This window comes from Mandrillus leucophaeus, unplaced genomic scaffold (genome assembly GCF_000951045.1).
Source record: "Mandrillus leucophaeus isolate KB7577 unplaced genomic scaffold, Mleu.le_1.0 Scaffold403, whole genome shotgun sequence".
Classification (NCBI taxonomy): Eukaryota; Metazoa; Chordata; class Mammalia; order Primates; family Cercopithecidae; genus Mandrillus; species Mandrillus leucophaeus.
The window spans coordinates 562,565-575,466 of NW_012104288.1; the positions used below are offsets into that span (position 1 = coordinate 562,565).

Sequence of the window (12,902 nt, forward strand, 5' to 3'; positions counted from 1 at the left end):
AAAAAAAAAAAAAAAAAGCATAAAAGAAATCTGTACAAGTTTTGGCTAGAAATAGGCCAAATAGGAGTAGAAACTAATAGAAACAGAATGCAGGCTGGGTGCAATGGCTCACGCCTATAATTCCAGCACTTTGGGAGGCCAAGGTGGGCAGATCACTGAAGGTCAGGAGTTCAAGACCAGTGTGGCCAACATGGTGAAACACCATCTCTACAAAAAATACAAAAATTAGCTGGGCATGGTGGCGAGCACTTGTAATCTCAGCTACTTGGGAGACTGAGGCCGGAGAATCACTTGAATCTGGGAGACAGAAGTTGCAGTGACCTGAGATCACGCCACTGCACTACAGCCTGGGTAACAGAGCGAGACTGTCGAAAGAAAGAAAGAAAGAAGGAAAGAAAGAAAGAAGGAAAAGAAAGAAAAGAAAAGAAAGAAAGAGAAAAGAAAGAAAGAGAATGCAGAAAGAATAACAAGGATAGAAGTTCAGAAATGGTAGTAGAGAATGGAGAACACTGGAACTGTATTGGAGATACATGTGAGGGATAAGTGCAAGAGACAATAGAGCAGGGGGAAATGACTGATCCCAAGCCTGCAGGTGAATGTTGCTGTTTCCACCCCCACAAGCCATTCAGTGCTGGGCTTTTTATGAAGACAGGTCCTGGTGCTATTACAGATGATCCTTGGTTTACGATGAGGTTATGTCCCAATAAGCCTATCATATGTTGAAAATATCATCATGTAGAAAATGCATTTAATACACCTAGACTACTGAACATCATAGCTTAGCCTAGCCTACTTTAAATGTGTTCAGAACACTTACATTAACCTATAGTTGGGCAAAATCATCTAACACAAAGCTTATTTTATAATAAAGTTTTGAATAACTTATGTAATTCATTGAATAAGTACTGAAATGAAAAACAGAATGGTTTCACACCATGATAATGTTGAAAATCCTAAGTCAAACTGTTGTAAGTCACTGACAGTCTGTGCCTAGATGAATAAGGCCAGCTGTTAGAGATAGTCACGAGAGAGTGGCGGTAGATGGATAAAGCTAAGACTTTAGAGCCAGTTCAACCAGGGTTTATTTCCCAGTCGCTAATTATATGGCATTAGGAAAGTTTCTTAATCTCTCTGGGCCTCAGTTTCCAAATCTCTAAACTGGGATCAATAGTTCTTATTTTTCTAACATGTAGTTAGGGTCACACTTAGCCTGGCTTCCTCTTTCTGGTTTAATGTTCTTTGCATGTTGTTCACAAACTTTTGAAAGACTGCTTAGTTGAGCATGGATGGTTTTTAGAGCCAGAGACAGTGTCAGATCTGAATTCAAATACAACCATTACTATTTAATGTATAAACTTGGGGAAGTCATTTTGTTTCTATTTCTTCAATTTTGTAGTGAAGAGTAAATCAACTAAAATGATAAAACAATGGCCTTCAAGATCATATTCCCTATAGTATATTTTCTCACAATCTCCTATATAACATTGTAGGCTAAGCAGATATTATTGATCTTTTGTTTTTTTGAGTCTTATTTTTAAAAGGTTTATTGAATAATAATACTTATATTAATAACTTAGATTTATGTGCCAGGCTTCAAGGTAAGCATTTATATACATTATCTCATATAATTTTCACAACAACCCTGAAGTGTAGATACTTTTATAATTTCCATTTTATAGATGGGAAGCCTGATGCTTACAAAATTAAATAACTTGCTTCAGGTGACATTGACAGTAAGTGATGAAGCTGGGATTTAAATCCAGAAAATCTGACTTTAGAATCGTTCTCATAAGCACTATACTATACTGTCTTCCATGTGATTCTGATAACTTCCCTAGAGGCCGCTGCCCCACTCCCTTCCCATTGCTGCAAAGCATCCAGCACAGTACCCAGTTCCCAACAGCCACTTAACAAATGTGGGCTCTATCTCTGCAGCCCATCTCCCAAGTGTTAGAGCTAAGGCCTGATGATATTTTTCAACCATTGAGTAGCTGCTGGAGCAAATCAGAAAAGAAATCTCTATAAATGAAAACTTTTCTAAGTCCCTTCCTTTATAAATTGAACAATAACTAGTTCAAATTTCCAGAATAATATAATTTTGATATTGCCTTGAAGTTTGCTGTATTTTGGTTTGGCTTGCATGCCATAAATATACCTAGTTGAATTTAGATAATTAGGAGGTATGATTTTAAAGATATGAAATGGTCCCCTCTTTATCTTCTCTACACTATTATATTCTCATCGTGACACATATCACCACCAAACATATGTTTGTGTGTTTATTTTCTGTAACCCCTTCAGTAGTACATGTGCTACAGTAGAGAAGGGACTTAATCTGTTTTATTCCCTGCTGTATCTCTGGTACCTAAAATAATATAGAGTACGTACTCAAAAAAATTTGTTTTATGGATGAATGATTAAAATGTTTGGACAAATTATGGGAAACTGACATTTAAATATTATTTTTCTTTCTAGCTTGGATTAGAAGAACAAGAAAGACTCCACCTACTATGGAGGTAAGACTACACAAGGAAGATATAATTTAGGAGTATATATTCCCAAGGATATATGAAACTTCAGAAAAACTATGATGTATTTTCCCAAAGTGTTGATTTTATTCCATAGAAAATAACTTAAAACATTTTATAATAAATTAATATATAAACCTATATTATTAATAAAATAATATATGATAAAATAAATGCTCATATTATGGAATATAACAAAATTTGTATAAATATTAAAGTGGAAAAATAAAAATTTAAAACACTTTTTAGAAAGTCTGGACTTGGAGCAGCTTGCACCAGGTCATTTCCCCTGGGTCCTGGGAGTTCTCTGTGCCAATACTCAAACTTTTGTGGAAAAGTTTGAGAAACACTGAATCTCTTTGACCTATCCAAATCATGCTCTTATGTTTCCCTTAATATTATATATTTAAATCCATCAAGTATCCAAAGAAACACAGAATTAGCAAGTATTTTATAACAGTAATTATTAGTTGAATTTTTATTTAAAACTTAAAAATGGGTAGTCAGTGGTAAACAATAAAAAAACATAGAAATGCTATGGTATATGTGTTTTACAACATAATTTTTATATAGATTATTTTATAAAAATTATTTTATAATTTTAATTTTAAAAATACATAAAGATCTCTAAAGTTATTTTATAAGAAGTAATTTCATAAAAGGAGAGTCTCTAAATGCATTAGTATACTGCTTTGTTTACTATTTTTCTAGGGGCATTCCCTTTCTTCTACTATTTAGGACTTCCCTCCTCTTTTCTGTTGCCTATTTCCTCACTACTACAAACCCTGATGACAACATAAATGGGCTCCAATACTCAGTCCCCATTTGTTGGGAGGTGGAGTGCTCTAGAGCAGAATCATGATGATGCCTCAACTGGCATGCTTATCTTTACTTGCTCCATACATTTGTCATATACTGAACCCATCAATGTTCATTCGGCCAGCGTCTGACTGAGTACATCTCTTGACCCGTTTCTAGCTTTGTATATTGCTTCTGCCTTGGCCTGCTTTTCTCAGACCCTTCTTTCCAACACTGATAAAATTTGGAATAAAAGCTGTTTTGGGGGAAAAAAATAAAAGGCAATGTGATCCAGGATTCAGAAGTATGCCCAATAGTTTACAGTGAAGGATGGATTGAAGAGCTTTCTGTTTCTCCTTCTCTTGGTCATAATAAGAGCTACTGTTATCACTTGCTTCCTCCATCCTCAGAACTTTGAAAGCCTTCTTCATAGAAATATTAATGTGCAAAGTGATTAATGGAGGCAATTGCAATAGTTGGGCCTCAGGCACGACGTCTGTAAATTTTAGGTAATTTCAGCACCTCAAACAATCTCTAGCCAGAACACACCAAGTCCTTCCATCCCTGAGCTCACTCTTGTTAATTTTGATTATCCAAAATGAGCCCTCTTTTGTTGCCTCCCTTTTAGTGTACTGTTAATCACATTGTTCTTTATGCTGCTTTGTACCCTCCCTAATACACACACACACACACACACACACACACTGTCTCTCTCTCTCTCTGTCTTCCTTCCTCTTGGCCCTTTCCATTGTGTTTCAGGAATTTCTGTTTCTTTGTTAGCAAATTACCATTCATGATTAATATTTTCCTGGGAACTTTCTCTACCACATAACCTCAACTGAAATCTGTCTGTGCCTGCAAGATAGTGAGTTCCTTTTTTTCCTTGAAGTAAGTTGTGCTCACTTCCCCATGCCCCACAGAAAGAGAGTTCAACTGCTTCTTGCTTCCCCAAATAGTCTCTGTTTGTGGGCCCAAGAGAGTGGAGGACCTTTGTAAGCCATGTATATTTCTCTGTACCTGACCATCATTTTGTTTGCCAACATCCAAGACAGTCTACCATACTGATGGCTGAGATTAGAATCTGCCATATGGTCTTCTCCTTTCAATGCCTTCCCAAATTTTAGCTGCCCAGTTCTTTGACTTTATCCACACTAGTATCCCTGCCTCAAGTGAACAACCACTTCATTAGGCACACTTTAGTTTTTATCAAACACAGTTCTTACAACTGTAACTTTTACACTCTTCAAGTCCAAATTCTAGATACATCATATTAAGAGGAAAAAAAATTTCTTAATGTAAAGTAAAACATATATTTATAAACCATAACAAAAAAAATAGCTTATTTAGTTATTAAGCTGTGAAATTATAAGGCAAATTCCACCCAGGTCAAGAAATAGAACTTTGCCATCTACTTCAGCCCCATTTATCCCATCCTAATCACAACTTCTCTCTCCTGACAAAAGCAAACCTTAACCCAACTTTTATAGTAATCATTTCCTCTCATTTTAAATAGTTTTTTCACTGAAATATACATTATAGTTTAGACCTGTCCATTTTGTAAAAACTTCATATTTGTTTTAAATCTTTCAGTCTATCCTCTTCCATCCCTTTTACTTCCTTACAAATTTATGTGTTAAAAAACCCAACCTAGTTGGCCTGTAGAGTTTGCCACTGTTTAGATTTTGCTGATCTTATGTTCCTGGTGCACTTCATCATGTTCCCCTGTCCACTATCTTCCTTCCAAATTGACAGCTGGATCCAGAAACTAATTTTTTTTTTTCAGATCTTTTAGTGAATACCCAACTCCAAATAAACTTCCTTCCATATCTCGTATATATTATGGCTAAAGATTAGCCAGCAGCCATTAGAATGCCATTTACAACAGTATTAGAAAACATAGAATACTATGGAATTTAGTATTCTATGTATTAGAATACTATTAAAACATGTGCAAGATCTGTGTACTCAAAACTACAAAATGTTAGTAAGATAAATTAAATAAGACCAAAATAAATGGGGAGAAGTATCTGTTCATGGATTGGAATGTACAATATTGCTAATGTATTCATTCTTCCCAAACTGATCCACAGTAGTTCTTATGCTTTTATTTTGCATCTGCATCACCTGAAAGACTTGTTAAAACACGGATTGCTGGACCCCAAGCTTTAGAGTTTTTGATCCACTGGTTTTGGGGTAGGTGTGAATATTTGCATTTATAACATGTTCCTGGATAATGCTGATGCGGATGGTTCATAGCCCACATTTTGTGAACCACTGATTTATAGATTTAATAAAATAAATATCCAGTTAAAACCACATCAGACTTTCTGGTAGAAATCAACATGCTGATTTGAAAATGTATTTGGAAATGTAAAAGACCTAGAATAGCTGAAAGCAGCCATGAAAAAGGAGATGAAAATTAAAGAACTAATACTGTCTGACTTTAAGAATTACTTTAAAACTATAGTTATCAAGACAGTATGATACTGGCATTAGGATACTGGATAAATAAATCAATGGAAAAGAACAAAAGTCCAAAAAGTAGATGCTGTTCAACCAGTTGGTTTTTAACGATGACATCAAAACAATACAATTAGGAATGGAAAGTCTTTTTAGCAAATGATTCTGGAATAACTTAATATCCATATAGGGAAAAAAATGATCCCTACCTCACATCATACACAAATAATAATTTAAGGTGGATCATAGACTAGATGTAAAAGCCAAACTATTGTGCTTCTAGAAGAAAAAAACAATGGAATATCTTTGCAGTTTTGAGGTAGACAGGAGACAGAACAATCTGTAAAGGAAAAATAGAGATTAATCAGATTTAATCAGAATTAAATTGTAATACTAGTTATAAGAGAACATTAGGAAATCAAAAGACTAAGAGAAAATAATCATAGTACATATATCTGACAAAGGAATTGTTTCCAGGCTATACAAAGAACACCTCAACTCAGTGTTATAAAAAAGAAGCTAATAAATATTGGGCAGAAATCTTGAACAGGCACTCTGTAAGATACATTTTAGGTATATGAAAATATACTTAACAACACTAGTAATCAGTGGAACCACAATGACATACCATTACACACCCATTAAAATGGCTTAAATTTAAAAGATTGGCAACACCATCACTGGAGCACCCACAACTTTTGTACAGTGCTGGTTGGGGTGAAAATGATACAATCTCGTTTGAAAACTGACAGTTTGTTATAAAATCAAACATATACCTACCCTATGATCAAACAGTAATTCTCCTGGCCACATTGAAAACTGAAGGGATCATTTTTTAGTCACACTTTCTGGGAGCTCTGGCCAACAGTAGGTCTAACTCCTTGGCATACTATGCAAGGCTTCCTGATTTGGGTCCAGCTCAACTTTCTGGCTTTGCCTCCTTAGGCTTGTTCTATCTACCCTACTCTTCAAGGAACTCCCTGCTCTTTCGTAAATTTAATGTCTTCTCCTTCTCCCATCAACTGGCATACTCTTGCTTATGTTTAATTCCTTTTAAAATGCCCTTTTAAGTCCTCGGTTGTTTTCCTCAACTTTTTTTCTCCTCAACTTCTTAACTGATAGAGCTAATCACTACTTTCTTGGTGTAACTACACTGCTGTGTACTCCTGTACAACCCTTTAAATTCACTATTAAAATTATGTGTTTTATTTGTCCATATTTCTAACTATTAGCTGTTTGGCACAGGGATTATAACTTACTCATTTGTGTGTCATAAGCACGTAACACAGAGCCTGATTCATTATTGGTTTGATTGGCCATTATAGACTTAAAAATCACAATACTATGTAATTACATGGTTTCTGTAAGATGGGTTTGAATTTCTATCAGCCCACTAGAAAATAATGTTGTGAAAGTAAACATATTTCCAAGTTGATCGTTGTCTATATTTTGTTCATAGGAATTCACATTTAACTGCAGGTTACCAATGCAGGCAGTCCCTTATTTAGGATAGTTCAGCTTAGGATTTTTTAACTTCACGATGGTGAAAAAGCAATATGCATTCAGTAGAAACTATACTTCTGAGTACCCATACAGCCATTCTGTTGTTTACTTTCAATATAGTATTCAATAAATTACATGAGATATTTAACACTTTATTATTAAATAGGCTTTGTGTTAGATAATTTTGCCCAACTGTAAGCAATGTAAGTGTTCTGAGCACGTTTAAGATAGGTTAGGCTGAGCTATAATATTTGGTAGGTTAAGGGTATCAAACGCATTTTGACTTAAGATATTTTCAATTTTGTGATGGGTTTATATGGACATAATCCCATCATAAGTTGAGGAGCATCTGGTAATAGTTCAGCACATGTTCTTCAGTGCTGTATAAGGTGAATTCACATTTCACAGAGCTAATGAGGTGGACTTTTTCTAGTCCTAACTCTATTCCGTTAGAAGCCACTTATAGCAAATACTTTGAAATATTGCTTCTTTTTTATATATACTAACAAAATAGGAACAGAGTAAAGTTTTTTCTTTGAACAAGTGGTTACATTTATTACCAATTTTTTACAAAATATATGATTTAGTATAGGTTTACAGGCAGTAGAAAAAAGTTACAATATTAGAGCTCTGCCTACTTCGTTTTTAATATACACGCTCCATAAAAGAGAAAGAGGAGATTCTAGAAATCAATAGAGAATGGAGTTGGAGATGGTGCTGCTGTGGTCTAAAAAAAGGATGGGATGGCTGGATAGGACAACACATCATAGTATCTTGTTTACTTGACCATATTCTCAAATCTAGGCTGGGGGCTCCAAAGACTCACTTTTGTTCATGTCTAAGGTTGCTTGGCCCTAAAGGACATCACAATGACTAAAATGCATGTGAATTTGAGATGGTGGCCAATTCCCATGTATTAATTTACAGTAAGAAATGAAATTGGCACAGTAAAAAACAAAACAAAACACAACAAAAAACAAAAAAAAAAACCAGGAGACTGCTTGGAAAATATGACATTAGAATAAGAGGAGTTAAGTAAAATAAATGTTTAATTGCCTCAGGCTTAAAATTTCATGTTGCATCCACCTTATAACAAGGATAGTCTGACCCCCAGCAATAGAAATATTTAAAGAGAATTAGCTACAATTTTCAATTCTATCCCTGTATTAGAAATAGCCTTACGAATTGGAATAGAAAAATTACCAGGTGCTGGTTAAGTCTTCTATTCCCATGGACAGTGTTACTATGGATTGCCAGCATTTGTCTCTATGATTCTATTTTTTTCTTTGCTTCTCTGTTCTGGTTGACATATTTCCTTTGCTATGAAAGTAGTTATACTCTGGTCAGATGTTACTGGCCCTGCAGCTATTTTTTGTTTTATCCTTTTCATATTTCTGCTGTGGCTTATAATGTGTTGATCTTATAGTTAAACATTGAGAGAGGAATTTTATTTCCGAATTTTTCAGGCCCATTTCAGTGTTGTCTCCAAATAACTGGCATTCATAGAGTGAGTTATCTGTGCCCAGTATTACTAGGTTCATTTTATAAGTTACAGAATTAAAATGTCTTAAAATTGCCATTTTATGTATAGAATCCTACTTCCTGTTGACTTAAATTGCAAAGAGTTTATATATATTTTTATGGTAAAATGGACCTCCCACTCCCCACCCCAAACTTCACAATATCACTTTTAGTAATATAGTGGAAATGAATGAGAAAATTGCAGTGTGTTCATACCTGTTTAACATCATTCATTAAAATGAATGCAAAAAAAAAAAACTACTTAAAAAAGAATGAACTAGAGCTGTATGTTTTAACATGGATAAATCTTAGAGGCAATGATACTGAGCAAAAAAAAAAAAAAAAAAACCTACAGAAGATTTCATACAATATACCATTTACATAAAGTTTGAAAGCAAGGAAAGCATAAAGGGCTTTCAAGTAACGGCGGTGGGTCAAACACATAAGTTAACTCTCAAGTCTAATGAAAATGGTAGTGAAGGAATTTATTTTAAAAGGCGTAAACCCACAAGGTCAAAGAAATGTAAGCATGCAAACCAGCAATAATGTTTTGGAGGCCAGAAAGCAGATGGACAAGTGGTAATGGATTTAGCAAAACTGAGAAGAATGAATCCTAATCTGGCAAAGGAGAAACCTGAGAAGTAACCCCATTTAAACCACAGAACCACAGAATACTCAGTAACTGGCAGTGCCAGAAAACTCTGAAAGTGAAATTTAAGCTCACACTAAAAACAATTACCTAGTTAAAAATCTATTTAAGAAGCAATTAGATGCTAATCAATAAATGTAGAAGAAATAATAGAGTTGGAAAATCACCACTATCCAAGTGATAATTGGGAAAAAATTATCAGCCGATACTAAAATCATTGAGTCAAACTCTGTTAGGGAGCAGGCTGTTGACATGGTCTAAAGGCATTTCCCTACAGATTACTTATCAATTACAAAGGGGAAAAAGGGACCTTTCTAGTAGACAGATCTGATGGATACCACGTTAACTAGATGGTCAGAAGTACTAAGTAGGGCAGATTCATATTATGTGTGCTTCTTTCTATGATGCACTGAGGATTAAACATTATTCACATAGTATTCTCTTTTTAATTTTTGATTTTGTGGGTACTTAGTAGTTGTATACTTAGAGGGTTCTTGAGATATTTTGATGCAGGCATACAATGCATAATAATCACATCAAGGTAAATGGGTTATCTATCACCTCAAGCATTTATCCTTTCCTTGTATTACAAACAATCTAACTATACTCTTTTAGTTATTTGAAATATACAATAAATTATTGTTGACTGTAGTCACTCTGTTGTACTATCAAATACTAGATTTTATTCATTCTATCTAATTATATTTTTGTGTCCATTAACCATTCCCACTCCCTGTAACACCCAGACTTCTGGCAATCATCCTTCTACTCTCTATTTCCATGAGTTCAACTGTTTTAATTTTTAGCTCCCACAAATGAGTAAGAACATGTGAAGTTTATCTTTCTGTGCCTGCCTTATTTCACTTAAAATAATGACCTTTAGTGCTATCCATGTTGTTGCAAATGACAGGATCTCATTCTTCTTTTTGGCTAAATAGCACTTCACTGTGTGTATATGCCACATTTTCTTTATCAGTTCATCTGTTGGTGCACATTTAGGTTGCTTCCAAGTCTTCACTATTGTGAACAGTGCTGCAGTAAACATGGGAGTACAGATATCTCTTTAATATTCTGATTTCCTCTCCTTTGGATAAATATATATATACATATACACATATACACATATATATATGCCTAGCAGTAGAATTGCTAGATCATATGGTAGTTCCATTTTTAGTTTTTTCAGGAACCTCCAAACTCTTCTCCATGGTGGTTGTACTAATTTACATTGCCACCAAAAGTGTACAAGGGTTCCCTTTTCTCCACATTTTCACCAGCATTTGTTATTGCCCATCTTCTTGATAGAAGCCATTTTAACTGGGGTGACACGATAGCTCATTGTAGTTTTGGTTTGCATTTCTATGATGATTAGTGATGTTGAGCACCTTTTCATATACCTGTTTGCCATTTGCATGTCTTCTTTTGGAAAATGTCTCTCCAGATCTTTTGCTCACGTTTTAATCTGTTCATTAGATTTTTCCTATTGAGTTGTTTGAGTTCCTTATATATTCTGGTTATTAATCCCTTATCATATGGGTAGTTTGCAAATATGTTCTCCCAGTCTGTGGGTTGTCCCTTCACTTTGTTGATTGTTCCTTTTGCTGTACAGAAGCTTTTTAACTTGATGTGACCCCATTTGTCCATTTTTGCTTTGGTTGCCTATGCTTGTGGGGTATTTCTCAAGAAATCTTTGCTCAATACAGTGTCCTAGAGAGTTTCCCGAATGTTTTCCTTTAGAAATTTCATAGTTTGAGGTCTTAAAGTCTTCATTTTGGTTTGATTGCTGTTTATGGTGAGAGATGGGGGCCTCATTTCATTCCTCCACATATGGATATCCAGTTTTCCCAGCACCGTTTATTGAAGAGACTGTTCTTTCCCTAATGTATGTTCTTGATACCTTTGTTGAAATTGAGTTCACTGTAGATGTGTGGATTTGTTTCTGGATTCTCTAATCTATTCCATTGGCCTATGTGTCTGTTTTTATGCCAGTACCATACTGTTTTGGTTACTATCACTGTATAGTGTAACGTATGCCAGGTAATGTGATTCCCCCAGTTTTGTTCTTTGTGCTCAGGATAGCTTTAGCAATTCTGGGTCTTTTATGGTTCCATAATAATTTTAGGATTGTTTTTTCTATTTCTGTGAAGAATGTCATTGGTATTTTGATACAGATTGCATTGAATCTGTAGATTGCTTTGGGTAATATGGACATTTTTAACAATATTTATTCTTCCAATTCATGAACATGTAATATCCTTCCCTTTTGCCAGTGTCTTCTTCATTTTCTTGCATCAATGTTATATAGTTTTCATTATATAGGTCTTTCACTTATTTAGTTAAGTTAAATCCTAGGCTTCTAGTTTTATTTGTCGCTATTGTAAGTGGGATTTCTTTCCTGATTTCTTTTTCAGATTGTTTGCTGGTGGCATATAGAAATGCTATTGATTTTGTATGTTGATTGTGTGTCCTGCAACTTTACTGAATTTGTTTATCAGTTCTAATAGTTTTTTGGTGAAGCCTTTAGGTTTTTCCAAATATAAGATTATGTTGCCTACAAACAAGGATAGTTTGACTTCTTCCTTTTCAGTTTGGATGACCTTCATTTCTTTCTATTGTCTGATTGCTCTAACTAGGACTTCCAATATTATATTGAATAACAATAGTAAAAGTGGGAATTCTTGTCATGTTTTAGATCTTAGAAGAAAGGCTTTCAGTGTTTCTCTATTCAGTATGGTTAGGCTTTGTGTCCTCACCCATATCTCATCTTGAATTGTAATCCCCAGGTGTTTAGGAAAAGACCTAGTAGGAAATAATTGGATTATGGGGGTTGTTTTCCCCATGCTGTTCTCATGATAGTGAGTAAATTCTCATGAGATCTAATGGTTTTATAAGTAGTAATTTTTCCTGTGCTCACACACACCCTCTCTCGCCTGCCACCATGTAAGACATGCCTCTTCCCCTTCCACTGTAATTGTAAGTTTCCTGAGGCACCCCAGCCGTGCAGAACTGTGAGTCAATTAAACCTCTTCTTTTAATAAATTACCTGGTCTCAAATATTTCTTTATAGCAGTGTGAAAATGAACTAATGCAAATATGATACTAGCTGTGGATCTGTTGTGTATGGCTTTTATTGTGTTGACGTATGTTCCTTCTATACCCAGTGTGTTAAAGGTTTTTATCATGAAGGGATATTGAATTTTCTCAGCAATTGAATGATCATAGAGTTTTTGTCATTATTCTGTTGATATGATTTGCATATGTTGAACATCCTTGCCTCCCTAGGATAAATCCTACTTAGTCATGATGAATGATCTTTTTAATATGTTGTTGAATTTGGTTTGCTAGTATTTTGTTGAGGATTTTTGCATCAGTGTTCATCAGGGATACTGGCCTATAGTTTTCTTTTCTTCTTCTTCTTCTTTTTTTTCTTTTCTTTTTTTTTT

The 12,902-nt window shown here is 34.7% G+C and overlaps 1 protein-coding gene across 1 annotated transcript in view; it reads left to right on the forward strand.

The window, feature by feature from the left end:
• Positions 1 to 12,902, forward strand: part of NDUFAF2 (NADH dehydrogenase (ubiquinone) complex I, assembly factor 2) — a 245,100-nt gene that overhangs the window by 175,871 nt on the left and 56,327 nt on the right. The window contains exon 3 of the mRNA XM_011992123.1: positions 2,476 to 2,516. Within this exon, the coding sequence (XP_011847513.1) occupies positions 2,476 to 2,516 (41 nt within the window). The remainder of the gene's footprint in view (positions 1 to 2,475; positions 2,517 to 12,902) is intronic.